Genomic DNA, 15481 nt, shown 5'->3' with positions numbered 1-15481 from the left:
GTGGCTCCATGCCCATGGGGGTGGGGTGGCAGCAATTTCACCATCCCTGAGATGGGGTGGTTGGATGCGGAGTTTGGCGGGGGATACTTATTTTTTCACCATGCGCGCAGCTCCTCTTCAAAAGAAAAAAAGGCGTCCATGACATCCCTCTTCCCTTTCAGGACATCACACAGCTGTATAGATGCTGGGGGAGGATCTCAGAAGCAGGTAAGTCTGTGATCCTCCCCCCTCCCTCCTGCTACACCCTTAGGTGTAAACATGCCCATAGTTTTTATTTTAAATTTTGGTTCTTATTATTGTTAGCTGCCTTGAATACCATTTCGTTAGTAGAAAGGCAGGATATAAGTCAAATAAACGATATTAATAAATGGGGTGGAAAAAAAAAAGAGATCCAAAGTTCAAATGTTTTCTCTTTTTCTCTAGTGCTTGGATATTCCTAACTTCAAATAATTTTCTCTCTCCCTAATTGACGCTTCCCACACTTTATCCAATAACGACATATGATTATTCTTGAATTCTTCTCCTATACAAACCTGCCCTTAACATGTTCTTTTGACCCATTTTCTAAATATTTGTGTCTGCGTGTGTCTGTGTGTGTTATTTTAAACTGATGATCTTGTTGCTCCATAAACCAAACTCACAGTAATACAGGTATTTAAAAATAGATATGACAATAGATTTATTAATATTCTTAATAGTGAATAAATAATGATCAACTCATAGTTTGTTTTGTAAATCAAACTACATGAAATCATTTTCCAATCAAATCTTAAATTTATATACGTCTTATCTAATATTTTAACTGATAAAGAGAGCAATCCCAGGGACAACAGAGTAAGTCAGATTCCCCCTTCCAAGGTCATAGACCACTGCTGCAATCTTGGAAGCGCGAGTCAGAGATCTGAACAGAGATCTGAACTCCCTCCCCTGTTCCCCTGCAGCCAACATAGAAAGAACTGCACCAGCTACTCTCCAAGATACGAAAAGTGATCATGCGAGGAGAGGAGGGGGCGGGGAGGGGAGGAGTCCAGAGAGGCCAAGATATGAGATACCCTGAGGCCTCTCCAGCCTCAGTCCCTACTCATTGGAATGCCCTTGATAGAAGGGTTTAAAGGCTCATCTAGTTAAAAAAAATGAATTGGATGACAGGTAGGCCAAGATCACCTCCACCGCTCCTCCTGCCTTGCCAGCATCAGCTCAGCAAGGCTTCTGATTCTCAGAAACCTCCAGGTTCGGAGGCTACTGAAGGCCAAGGGTGCAACACATAGGACTGTGTCCTAATTAAACTTAACTGAGTCACTAACCTCTGATAATCCTACCAAAAGACAACTAAGCCATTTTATAATAAGCAACAGTTCAGATATATAAAGCAACAAATAATTAATTAAGGGAGGCACAACTCCAGGCCAAATAGAAAGCCAGTAAATACTATTTCAATTATAAACTCCTGACAGAACTGTAAATAATTTATTGACAGTGAAAATGGGGGTGGGGTGAGAGAGAAGAGACTTTCCAAAGAAAGAACAAACTATTCAATAAACAGTTGAATCAATTAATCATCTCCAGGCATAGTCCTCTTCTTGTTTAAGAACAAAAAGTAAGCAATATTAAAAAGTGAAAATCATCACACAAAGCTGAAATGGACAAATGTAGCTTTTAATGTTCGTTCATCAAAGTCTCTTACTGAGAATAACCACAAATGTGCTTGGTTGCAATTCTCCATTTCATCAACTCGCTTCTGTCGAAAAGGCTTGCCAAAACGGCAAGTCTCTCTGGCTCTACCCCTTCAGCACAGCTGGGCTAGGTCTTTATAGGCAATGCCCAGTCCAAGTCAGCTCTCTAAAAGGCTAGTGGCAAAAACATAGGCGAACACCTTCACATTCCACAAAGCAGTTGGTTATCAATGGTACAGATCCCTGTACTCCTATCAGCTAGCTTCTCTCTGCTCTACCTCCTGCTTTCTAGGCATAGTTTGTTGTGGGACTTTTAAAAGCCTCAAAGTATAAATCACACTTACTTAAGAGACCTCTTCACACATGTGGCCCACATGTGTACAAAGACAGATAGAGGTTTCAGAGTGGCAGCTCCACTTTATAGGAATTGCCTCACACCCTGGAAATGTGGCAAATCCAAGCCTGAGAATTTAACACAGGTATTTTAAACTCTTTTTTTGTTTGGCCTGCCTTAATCATTAAGGAAGGTACCCCAAGTGTGGGTGCATGTGTGGAGAAATACTTAAGTGAGATTTTTATTTAGTTATTATTGTTTTGGGTTTTTTAAAATATCTTATATGGTATATTCATAGAGATACTTTCCAATTTGTGGTTCTGAAATGCTGTGACCTCCCCTGAGCCTTAAAAAAAGGGACAAAACAGAAATCCCCCCCCCAAAAAAACAGCAACAGTTTTACTGTTGAATTTGAGCCTATGCAACACGAACACATTCAGAGATAGCTTAACAAATGCATTTATTATTTATCTAAAGTATTTTTATCCTGCTCCTTGGCCAACCAGACTCCCACAGCAGCTTACAAATAATAAAGATAAACATAAAGAACATAATAAACAATCATGATTAATAATCTATTTTGGATATTAAGAAATAGTGAGTATTCGTATGTTAAACCAACTATGAATACATTCTCCCCAACCAGACACTTAAATACACAGAAAAGTAAAATGCTTATAAATTGTGAATTAAACACATCTGAAAATGTACATGGAGTTGACTTCTTTTTAATTCTAAGGCTGGAACAGCAAATTATGAGATGAACATAAAATACAACCCTGTGTTTGCATCATAATGCTAAAGCGGAGCAGTGGGGGGGGGGATAATCAGCCATGAGAGACGGGTGCCTAAGGCTTCCCCTCCCTCACAATTTCCTCCTGCAAATGACTCCTCTCCTAGGTGTTTTTAGCCTGTTTCCATCCAGCTGGGCTCCAAGACTAGAAAGAAGACCAACAGGGTGGGGAACATTCCTGCCCCATCGATTATCGTCTATAAATGCTCCAACTCCTGCACTCATATTACCATGGCACAGGCACACACAGGTTGGAGAACACACATGTGATGAGGTTAAATGCAGTTCCAGCCTAAATGGTCAGATATTTAAACAGCTTTATACAGTCATTTTGGTCACTGTTTCTCTGTGCTTCATAGCTGTACCCCTCCTAGGTATTAAAAGGAACAGATGTCAAAATGTAAGGCTGCAATCTTACAAAGCTGCTTGTTCCATATGGTTTACACTAAAAAGTGGGTTGCCTTTTGAGCAGCGCGTGAGGCTGCAATGGAAACGTCAAAAAAACCTCCATCTCCATGCCCATTTCTCCTATGCATACGTATACAGCTTTGCTGAATCTCAGCCCAAGACTCTTAGAGGCATCAGTAGAAGTTGAGTTTACAAAGAAACAGAACACTGCACAAGAGACTGGCTGACAAATTTAAATCTCCTTCTCCTTCTCTCTCTCTCTCTCTCTCACACACACACACACACAAACACACACACACAAACACGCACACACACAGTACCCTAAAACTGATTCTACAACATTTGCAAAACAAACATGAACACAAAGCAAAAGAAAAACAACCAAGAGAAGCAAAAAGAAAACACATCCAGAGAAAGGTACAAAGAGTGACACACAATTCCATTTGTGTTTCCTCTATGCCCAGATAGAATGATATATTTTAAAAGGGAGTAAACAATGAATATGCCTATATCTGCATGTATCTTTTTGTCTGATTTATCAACTACTTTTAACAGAAGAACTTTACATGATGCAGGAACAGCTATTTTTTAACAAAAAAAACCTTTGGAAATGCTAATTCTATTTCACTCTTCCATACAATGAGGGTTGACATGAATACACCGCAGTTAAGTGGTGCGTAAACTGTTCCATAAGGCTGGCTAATCTGCTTTTGTGCTATGTTCATACAATCTGCCTACAGCATTCTAAAATCATTCATTGTTGCTGGAGAGGTTTTCTGGAAATCTAACGTAACCAAACCCATATCATCGCACTGTGATGAAAAGCTTAAATGAACTTTTGTATACGACTGGAGCCCCCTTTTGTGGGGGATTCTTTTGGTTGTTAGGCATTATCTGTATTGGTGGTTTGTGAGTTCTGCCTACAAGCACTTAAGAGTTAATCTCTCACAGTTTTTAAAGCTAGTATCTGTCTAAAGCTGAGATCCTCTAATTGCAGAAGGGAAATATTTCTAACCATTCTGCTTCCCACTGTCATTGCAGGGAAGAGGAAACACATTTACTAGTGTGCTTCAAGAAGCTTCATGCTCAAATATTCTTGTTGAAGGGTTCTTTCCTACCTGACTGTGCATGAATTTCAGGTTAATTCCTTCCAGTGTGACTTGGAGAAGCCCTCCTTCACCAGTTTTCATATCCTGCACTGGGAATTCCCCACCCAGTTCAGGCCCTGCAATGCAAAAGGAAAATAGGGGAAAAGGGAGAAAGAATGCACCCAAATACAACATGGATAATGAGAAGCAGTACAGGGAAATTCACTCAAACCACGGGCTCTTAATGCAAAATAAGATGGTCTGAATGGGTGACAAGTTTTGTTTGTTGTATTAAAGCTACTTGTCCAGTCATAAGGAGATCCCTAATACTGAGGACTTCAAGATCAAACAGAATCTAGGAAGTAGTTTAGAGATTATGAAAATTTTTGTCATGTATTCCTTGTAAAAGAAGTTAGCAAACCAGCTCAGGCCCTATCCACACTAGCTTGGCCTTTTATTGTTACTGTAATGGGCAAAATTGTGTGCAAAAACATCTATATTAAAAGAAACGTGTACAAAAGCATGTATGAATTTTCAGGCAGACTTTTTAAAAAATGCAAATTGATACAGAAACGAAATTAAACTAAGTGAGGACTAGAAAAATGAGAAAGTGTGAGAAAATAAAAATTGAGAGAAACTGAAATGATCAGATCCACCCATCCCTATATGTTAGTCATCTGGTCCCAGAACTCAGTATCTCATGTTGTTGCAATATAAGGCAGAAGAGGGAATTTTTTATTTCTCACCCAGCAGTTCCCAGTGTCAGTGACATACCAGAATCAAAACAGTTTGAATAAATAAATAAATTCCAGAAGTACTGGACAAGATGCAGAAGAGGAAAAGATGCATTCATGCACAAATTCAGGCCTCTATGTCCCCAGAAGAAGCTTCAAGTGACACCAACCATAAAAAAATTCTGCGCAAGTGACCACCTGTGAAAGTGTGCATGTGTTTCCCGGGAGAAAAAAGGTGTGCCCAAAAACAGCCCATATGACCTAAAAACTACTACCCACTCTTCATTCAACTACCGCTCTTAAACACCACTGTGTAGCATAGAATCACACAATAAATACATGTATAATAATGCAATAGTAACTGCAGTGAGGAAACAAAGTGGCAATTCCATCTAACACAAATAGCAGAACAGCAATACTTCAGAAACAAAATAGGTTCTCAGCATGGTAAGGCCACAGACTTTATATATTTTAGCAACAAAGGCTGTGTTAACCCATAATTGCAAAAACAGGCACTTTTGCAATGGTTACTCAGGAGACCATGACTTGCTTTTGTATGTTTTGCATGTTTTTAAAATAGGAATACATAGCCGTATTTTTCCCTGCAAGTAGCCACACGCACTCTTCTTGTTGGATCCTGGAATGGATCAGTTTTACTTTATTCCTTAGCTTTAGGTTGCCCATTGGCAGAAGACATGAAGAAACATGAAGAAATATTTCTAAATGTCAAGGCCACCATCTGGACAATACAATTATTGAATTATTGGTGGCATGGGATGATTATTCAATTAGTCAATTAGTGGCTGGGATGATTGTACAGTTTTTGCTCTCTATATATGGCTCTGTATTGTATCATTACTTACTGCTACTGCTGTTATCTGATGTGATCGTTGTGAGTAGACGTGTGTGTTGTAACTAATTTATTCAACCAGCTTCTATGCCAGTAAAAGAAGCTCTGTTTTATCTTAACAAAATGTTTGAGCCTATTTGAGTCTTTGCTGCGTTTCTACTGGGAGAAGCTTCTAACAGAACTCTGCTTATTCTTGAGAGGAGTTACTTCCAACACTTGTAGGCAGATGCAAGGGAGCGAAAAGAAGGAAGCCCTACCCATGTAACATTTGCATAAATACATAGTTTATGTAAATGTTACAGGTTAAAAAGGCCCTTCTTCTTTTCTCCATATAAAGGAGGAATAAGGCCCTAAAAGGATTCTGTAATTTTAAAGTAAAGAAAATACAAGAGTGAAGAAATTGTTTAGGGTCTTATTCTCCTTTATAGAGGCATACAATACAGGAATTAAAGAACATCAAAGGACCTGTTCATATGAATACTGCCCAAGAAACTAGATTCTTCCCTCTACCCCATTCCATATTTGGAGTTATTTACTATATAGGTTTCCTGGTGTCCAAGCCCACTTTATTCCTCACTGCTATTCTGCATACACACACACACACATCTAGAATCCAAAAATCAAACCACTTCCTTTTGGCATCAACATCCTCAGATTAAATAGGAACAGTAGTACTTTCTGGCCCTTTAATATAAAGTACTACATACACACAACTCTGTAAGAATGTTTGTCTCACTTTTTCTGTCCCTGTTAGGTCTTACCTGGTTTTATACTTTGTTGTCTTGCAGCTGCTCGCTCCATACTGTCTTTTACACAATAATATAATTCCCGGCACTATAATAGATGAACAAATAAATACAAGTGACAAAGGGTTTCTGCAGATACAGTACAGAGCTTCATAAAATATATTAACAGGGCAAAAGGAAAACAAAGCATCTAAACACACAACATTTCCAAGCAGCTGTATTTTTTATCACATTTATATTCTGCTCTTCCTATAAGAAGTTTGGGGTGGTGTACACAGGGGTTGTCTCATTTTATCCTCACAAAAATTCAGTGAATAAGATAGTTACTGGGTTTGCATGACACGACAACCCATCATGGGTGACAAGCCACAGTGGGTTGTCGTGTCACGCAAACCTGGACCAATTCCTGAAAGATGGCTTTTGTGTAAGCAAAAGCCACTCTAACAACCCATGGCTTGTTCTTGGGGTTGTTCAACCCATGATGGATTGATGTGACGTCCGAAACCAGCTCTGCCAACCCATCATGGACTGCAGGCATCAGTGAGCGAGCCAGTTGGCAAGAGCAACAGATACTCCTGCCGCTCTTGCTGAGTGATCTTGCCCATGAGTGACTGCCAGCCCCTCCAACAGTGCCCAAGCGGCACTTTGGAGGGGTAAAATTACAGGGTCATTTGCACACATTACCAGGGCCAGAAGAAAACTGTGCAAAAAACTGTGCAAATGTCTGGTGGACAAATGACTAGGCCCAGGAAGAAAAAGTGCAAATGTTCAGAAAACTTTTTTTAAAGTTTTGGTGACTGACAAGGTAGGTTCTGCTCCTAGTCTCCCGGGATACCTGCTTGGGCTGGTAGAAGAATTGAGGGGGGAGGAGGGAGAGAGAGAGAGAGAGAGAGAGAGATCAACCCACAGTAAGCCCGATTGTCTGTCAAGCTCACTGTGGGTTGTTCCAATGACAACCCTCCTGGTGTGACTTACGTCACAGGGTGGGTTGTCATGTCGTGCAAACGTATCCAGTGACAAGCCCATGGATATGCACCCAGGTCTCTCTAGTTCAGATCAAATACTATCAACTATACCATTCTCATCCAAAGTCTGTAGGCTCATTTTTCTTGTAGTCATAGCTTGTAGCAAAGGCAAATTTAATCATTTCCATATGGAGATCATTAAAATATAATTGCCACCATTTCAGAGACATTAGATGACTGGATGGAAATTTTACACGTAATTTGGTCCTACCTCCTTTCTTTGGCGCCTCATTTACAGTGGAAATGCACTGTTTCCCTCATGGGTGGAGTTAATGAATTCCAGGAACTGAAGTATACTAGGTCAAGAAGATGGAAACTATGGAGTGGTTCATACCCTGCCAAACCTCTGCTTGCATGGGCCTCCTGAAGAAGGGAGAGCTCCATTCCCCAAACAGCCCAAACCAGCTGATGCAGGTTAAGAGCATTTCCTCTCACTTTTTCCCCCTAAAAGGAAAGTGAGCACTGACACAGCCAACCATTTTTAGTGGTTTCAATGTTGTATTAATGTTCCAATATGGTTTCATTGTTGCATGCATTATTGTTTTTACTTGAATTGCATCTTGGTGACATTTGTGGAAAGGCAGTATGTAAATGTTAAGAATAAATAAAATAAACCAGGCACTTATTTAAAAAATGAGGCAGCTAAAGGTTGCTAGATGGTGGGACTTTGTGTGTGCTGGTAGTGGCACAGGATCCAGGATTGTTGATAATAACATTGAATAAGCCAAATGTACAACACTTTCAGCTTCTTGAAGGAAAGGAGAGGAGCAAAACATGGTAAAAAATAGTATTTTAGACGGCGAACTTTTGGAGCAACTTCCCCCAATCTGGTGCCCTCCAAATGTTTGGAACTACAACTCCTAACAGACCTGACCAGCATGGCTAATGGTCAGAGATGATGGAAGCTGCAGTCCAAAACAAATGGAGGGCACCAGTTTTGGAGAAGTTTTTTGTATTTGTCAAAGTAATAAAATAGTGTCAGTTGCCTTACTATAAAATACTGTTCTGAGGAAAGGGAGAGTTATAGAGATGCTTGGCCAGGATATATAGCACTAATATTTATTTTATAAGCAGATGTAAGAGGGCATTTATTACAAACAATTGTTAGCTGATCTGAGGAGTTTCCACACCCGAGTAAGTTAAACCTAAATGACACAACTACTCTCATGGAAACAGTTTCTGGTGACATCATTTTAAAAACTCACATTACAAGTGAGCTGCTAGTTAACTAAATACTATTGCTTAGGGCAGACTCAAATATAAATAAGCTCTAAGTTGTCCGGTAAAATAGTAAAATGTTTGTTTCTATCCCCCTTCTCAATGCGAGCAGAAATGCACCTTTTTGGTGTAGAACTTATTCAGTTGCGTCTCCTGGCCATTCCTCCTCCAAAGACATAGCACTTTCGTTTTAGGACAGTATGTCATGTTGATGAGCTTTTCATACCACCAGCGTTCATACACAGTGCCAATGTTGCTCCTTAGCACAATACAATCATCGCATACCTGGAGACATAAATAATCTTAGATAAAAAATCATAATACAATTAGGGATGTGTAAACCAGCAAATCTTGAGGTCATGAAAATTCTTCGAATTTCACCTCAAAGTTTGTTCCAGTCATGTCTGTATCAGAATGAGATCTTTGGAGAGGGGGGTTGAATGAAAATTCATCCATATTTTTGTGTGTATTTTTCCAAATGTATGCATGCCTGCAAATCACATCCCAAGCTTGGAAATGTACGGACTTTAACCACAGATTGTGTTCGAGACCATGTTTTGGTCCAGGAGGTGCAAATTAGGTAAATCCAGCTTAAAAATGAACTGAAACAAATTTCTCATACATCTCTGCATACAACCCATTGATAGCAATAGTTTCGTTAACATTTAGTCCAGTCCCTACCTCCATGAAGAAGATGTCCCCTGTTGTATCTGTACCAGCATGTACAACAAATGTTTGCTTCTTGATGTGTCTACTGCCACTTGGTCGGATTGGGAACTCCCTGCCAGACTAAATAGAAGGGGAGGAATCCAAATTTTAACCTTCATTAGTAAATTAGATCTCAGACATGTCCTGTGCAAATGTATTTTCTATGATTTGATTAAAACATTGGAAGACACTAAGTAATTGATTTCCCTATAGGGACACAGTGTTGTAGCATTGTAATACAACTCTCCAGCCAAAGTTATGAGAGGGGGGAATTTTGTACCCCTCAACCAGATCCCCTGTATTCATGACACCGGATTCCCAAAGATTCCACTAGGAAACAAGGCACACTGGGAATGTTCCCCATCTGCTATGAAAGAACATGTGATTTATCTGTAAACCTCATGGCGTTTTCAAATTTTGGCATTGAACAATGTCATCTGTACTGAAGTGCAAGCTAAGGATGATTTCTTCTATTTTCTCCCCTCCCATCAAAGAAGAGAGATGTAGATACATTGAGGAGTTATTAAAACTTACTATATTAGCAATTTTGTCAAGCATGTCATTTATTTCTTGACTATGCGCCAGGCCAATGTGAGACTTCCCCATCAAACGGCGTACCTTCTTCCTAATATCATTCTTCTGTACCTACATAGCAAAATATAGTACTTTATTGACGCCTCCATAGTTATAGACAAAACCACTTGCATATATTTACATCTGAATACAGGGATAGAAACTAATCTGTGCCTGTGCTTCAAAGAGTGTGAACAGATACAGGCTAGTCAAGATGATACAGTGTGTACATAAACTGGATAAATGGGAAGGGGGAAAGACCTCTAATACACCCATTCAAGGACTTACAGATGAAGCATAAATACATAACGTTGTGTTATTCGAGCTATTACTATGGGATGGTCCTTGTATATTAGGGGTTATAAACTAGTGAATGATAGAATTAATACTCTGACCCCTTCAACTTTTCTCCCTTGCCCTCCCCTCTACACATCTTCAAACAGCTGTGAAAGAGGCAAGTATATGAGTAACTAGAGGTGCACTCAGTCCTCTGCCTGCCTTCCTCAGGACGAAATTGGGAGGGAAGACAGGTAGACCGAGCTACGCAAATGAGAGGAGGCATCCCCTTTTTTCTGGAGTGCTGTTTGCTCTCTCCCCTTCCTACAGTTCACCCCACAGGGAGAGGTACATGAAAGCATAGAGGTGAACTCTGCCTGCTAATGCACCCCAGTGCATCCAAGGGAATCCCCATCCACCCCAGTTTCAAGTAGTGCAAAAGGGGAGATCCCCTGGATGTACTGGTACATAGCATTCAGGGAGAGGAAGCTTGGCCCTGCACATCCTATTTCAAATGGTCCACTGGCTGTACTAGTTGTTATTCTGGAAAAAAGCAAAATTCATCCAGTGACACTTATGTTCTTATCTTTTCGGCACCACACAAAGACTTTTTTTAAATTCTCTCAGGAATTTTAAACAGTTTTAATGCTGGTTTTTTATTACTGTTTTAATACTGTTTTATGCTTTATTTGTACTTCAATTTCCTGTTTTATGGCTTGTAAACTGCACCAGATTTTTGTTGTTGTTGAAGAGCAGTATAAAAATCCAGCAGGGTGTTGTTGTTGTTTTTATGAATACATGCAATGGCCTTATGGCAACACTTATCACAAGTCTCATTAAAATGAACAAAATGAATCTAAAATACAAAAAAAAGTGACACCTTCATCATGAGCATGTAGGCTATCATATTGTGAAGCAGTGTAGCCAATAAACGGTCTTCATCATCTTCTAGACGCTTTCGGTCATGTTCTCCTAGAGAAAAATATCTATGGGAACAAACATACATGAAAACAAGCCAATTATGAACTTTCACCCACTCTTTACTCAAGAAAGGTGCAAAATGCTATATCCTTCTCTATTTATTATCTTTTCCTTAAATCCATTAAATCTTTCCACATACCCAGCACAAGATATCCCAAACATAAACTTAGCATATCTCAAGTAAAAAATATTTCCCTGCATTAAAAGACAAGCAAAGGTGTAGGAAATCATATTGAGAGGAAGACTTTGCATATAGATAAGAGTTAAATTTAGAGATATGCCCTTAAAGACATGATAGCACTCTTCAAATACTTAAAAGGTTGTCACACAGAGGAGGGCCAGGATCTTTTCTCGATCCTCCCAGAGTGCAGGACACGGAATAATGGGCTCAAGTTAAAGGAAGCCAGATTCCAGCTGGACATCAGGAAAAACTTCCTGACTGTTAGAGCAGTATGACAATGGAATCAGTTACCTAGGGAGGTTGTGGGTTCTCCCACACTAGAGGCATTCAAGAGGCAGCTGGACAACCATCTTTCAGGGACGCTTTAGGGTGGATTCCTGCATTGAGCAGGGGGTTGGACTCGATGGCCTTGTAGGCCCCTTCCAACTCTGCTATTCTATGATAAAAGAGTTACTTAGAATAAAAGCACACCCTGAATTCCAAGAAACTACTTCAGCCTTAGCTGAAGTAATACAGAGAGGACATTGTGGAGAATTTGTAGTTTACCTGTCAATCATCTCTTGAGGCCCCTGATCCATTCCCATTCCTTCTCTCTCTAACATCACAGCATCCAGAAATGCATCTTCCCAGAACTGCACCTGATCCCATAGAGTTGAGCGTTCTTTACCTAGAGAGCGTAGAGCTTATAAATGCAGAGCACCTTTATTTTTGTAAAACAAGATAAATTTTCATCCACAACATGCTCCAAGCACTTACACATTTTTTTAAAAAAACAACGCAAATAAAATCTAAATAAACCAGAAGATGCAAGATGTTATCCTATCCTAACTTCTGCATATATTACAAACACTTTTGATCTCATCTCACAAGCTACAGTGAGCTCTCCTACAAACAGTGCACCAACTTCTTTCATTCTGTGTTCCTTCATTCTTCTATCAGTATTCTGCAAATGAAGATGATGCAAAATGCAAGAACAAGAATAGAATAGGTCTAAGTGTAGAGAAAGACATGCAAGGTTTTTTTCAATACACACAAAAAACAGAAAGAAGAAATTATTACTCATAGAGAAGGTTTCCATGGCAGCATCCTCTAATTGGTCCCAGACAGATCCTTTATCCCTCCCTTTATAGTTCCAAGCAAGCAGCAATATGGCAGCAAAGAAAAGAAATAAAAAATATGACAAGATTGAGCAACGTCTCTGGATTAATGAGACTCAGGTGAAAACCCTTCAGTGAACATGCTATATATTCTAGGTTTTGGTCAAAAGAGGGGCTGTGACTCTCCAAACATGCCAACACAGATTGACTTTTAGTATATTGTGTAACAGTATCTCAAGTTAACATTTTTAATTAGGTCCCTCAGGATTTGACAGTATTTAATTTCAATTTTGAGATAGATAGTACCTGTCATGTTACCATTTCTAGGTGGTGTACAAGAATAAGAGTTAAAAATATAACAATTCCAAATATAAATATAATAAAATCCAACACATTAAGAACAACTTAAAATCATAATAGTTGACATTAAAAGTCACCAAGTGTGGAGGAAAACAAACAAGTCTTCAGAAAAGTACGTTCTTGGGTATACCAAACCCATGAACACAGTGGGTAATATCCGATGATGATTCAGCAGTAGTGCTATTGACAATGTGCTAGAATAAACCAATGTTTGCATAATGCCGCTTTTCCCCATTATGTTAATTACATTGCACAAGTGTTGGTTTACACTAGCACAACGCCAAGAGCATTAGTAGAAGTGCATTGGATCCTTCCCCCAAATTCCTGAAAGCATCTCATTTTCAGCTTCATTATAGTCTCTTAGATTCAGATAAACAAATGTGGTAATGATCAAGGCAGTGAAGACACCATGGGGTGACTTCTGTGGAATTAGTGTTCATTTGAATGTTCTGATGATGCGAAACATCACCACTTTCTACACAACATTTGTGAGTTCTGACTTTACCACATATGTCTGCAAGGTGCCAGAGTTTTCAAACAAGCACAAATCTCATTATATGGTGGCTTCAGTTCTTTAGCTCAGATATTTGTTCTAATTCACCCTTTCATTGCTTTTTTGTTTAGAAAAAATACTACAACAAAGATTGGAACTTTATTATTTCACTGAAATGACTGTACTTTGAACAAATATGCTCCAAATAAAGTAAAATTTAACTCTTACCCAGAAGACCCTCATAGAGATAAACTCGGCTTGCATCTTCTAGAGCTCTCCCAGGACTGCTGCACTTACTATCTTTCACTGTCTGCTTCAAGCTATGAGACTTGCCCTTTTAAAAAAAGGGGGAGAAACATGTCAGAAATGTCAGTTTAATAAGGCATGTTCTATTGATCCTTATTACCTGCTCAACTGCCAAGGTTATTCTGCAAATGACATAGTAATCCTGGTGAGCAGAGATAAATAATTCAGAAGTTGAAAAATAGATGTTGCAAGAATTTAAGCCGCATCTCAATTTCAAATAAATCTAAAGATATTTTATTGCCCCAAGAAGCCATAAAAGGTCCTTAAGAGGTCTATCACAATGGGGCAATTCCCAGTTTACAAGGCAAGTGTGCTTGCCACATGTATACTTGAATTTGCAGTGTTAAAAAACATAAAATATGAAGGAGATGCACATGTACACATTTAGAGACATTTATGCTAGGTAGCTAAAAAAAAGCCTCACCACTGTTGGCACTTATTCACTAGGGATGGACCCTTTCCAACAAATCGCTTTCTATAAAATAACGGATATACTATTTTACTGTCCACCACAACCAACAGAACTCCTAAACAAAACCAAGCATGTTCTTACAAAGATAGAGCTAGTAGCAGAATTTGTCTCGATTTCACTGTCTGATACAGTGCCTCGTGATCCTGTCAGGTTTCCACCGCTCTCTCCACCAAGGCCATCACCAGCATTACTGCTCAAATCACTATCTGCTCCTAGTGTCTCTCCAGAGCTGTTGCTCACCTGAAGGGGAAAACAACCCATTCAAACTGTTTGTCCATTTACTACCCAACATACTGTGAAGGCAAAGACGCATTCAGAGCATCATTCAAAAGGGTAACTAAATCTCAAGAATTCCATTATCCCAACCAAAAGTAAAATAGGAAGGCAATGTCTCTCCTGAAGGGATCAACAACAGCAAATCCTACAATGTTAACAGACTGTTTGAAAGGCAAAAGTTTTTTGTTTAAGAGCTTTAATGCAAGTTATTCAGAGGCTACAATAATGACAAAAAAGGTGGGCGCTAACCTTTTCAATTAACATATTCATTAATTGTTAATTGAAAAATTTTCAGAAATGAACACTTAAAAAAATGTATTCTTGGACCGAAGAATGAACGTCATAAAATGTGTAGTCACAGCCAGATCCATCACTTTCCAACAAGTATTTTCCGCTCTCTTTGACCCAACTCCTATCTTAAGCAGCCTCCAAGTAATCATCTGCATAAGCAGGCAGAGCTGCTGATCAGCTTGTAGCTTTACAAGAATCACTTGAAGGCACCAATCATATGAACAGCATTCCACATAGGAATTGTACATGCAGCCCCTGCGATTCAGGCAGCTAGAATTGCTCAAGAAAGAGTAATTGCAAATGAATGAAAGGTGGGGGAAGGAAGTATAGCCCCCACATGGAAGATTCACGGTCTTTTAATTGGCAGCTTCAGAGATTCCCACTGGGTTGTGAATGCATGCTGCGATGGGGGATGGGGGGCTGCCAAATGTATGAACCAGGACTCCATTAATTAAGAAAAGGAAACTCTGACCATTACCCTTCAGGATTCTGTAACATTATTAAGTCTTCAGTCAACTAAACCATCGAACCTAGACTTACATAGTCCCATTTACACAAATGGATCAAAAAGATGTGCAAGCAAATCAGCTAAAGTGCT

At 39.3% G+C, this 15481-nt stretch overlaps 1 protein-coding gene across 12 annotated transcripts in view; it reads right to left on the bottom strand.

The window, feature by feature from the left end:
- MADD (MAP kinase activating death domain) overlaps positions 1–15481 on the bottom strand; it is a 93847-nt gene that overhangs the window by 13352 nt on the left and 65014 nt on the right. For 8 of the 12 annotated variants that reach the window (XM_063117512.1, XM_063117513.1, XM_063117514.1 and 5 more), the window contains 10 exons: positions 14398–14556; positions 13767–13872; positions 12648–12710; positions 12135–12255; positions 11307–11412; positions 10112–10222; positions 9551–9658; positions 8990–9154; positions 6642–6714; positions 4327–4433 (listed from right to left, as the gene is read on the bottom strand). In XM_063117512.1, the coding sequence (XP_062973582.1) occupies positions 4327–4433; positions 6642–6714; positions 8990–9154; positions 9551–9658; positions 10112–10222; positions 11307–11412; positions 12135–12255; positions 12648–12710; positions 13767–13872; positions 14398–14556 (1119 nt within the window). The remainder of the gene's footprint in view (positions 1–4326; positions 4434–6641; positions 6715–8989; positions 9155–9550; positions 9659–10111; positions 10223–11306; positions 11413–12134; positions 12256–12647; positions 12711–13766; positions 13873–14397; positions 14557–15481) is intronic. The other 4 variants (XM_063117520.1, XM_063117521.1, XM_063117523.1 and 1 more) reach the window with 1 other exon arrangement.

The sequence above is a fragment of the Elgaria multicarinata genome, chromosome 2 (genome assembly GCF_023053635.1).
Source record: "Elgaria multicarinata webbii isolate HBS135686 ecotype San Diego chromosome 2, rElgMul1.1.pri, whole genome shotgun sequence".
NCBI classification, from domain to species: domain Eukaryota; kingdom Metazoa; phylum Chordata; class Lepidosauria; order Squamata; family Anguidae; genus Elgaria; species Elgaria multicarinata.
Note: the sequence above shows the minus strand (reverse complement) of the source record. Positions and strands in the feature narration are given on the sequence as shown.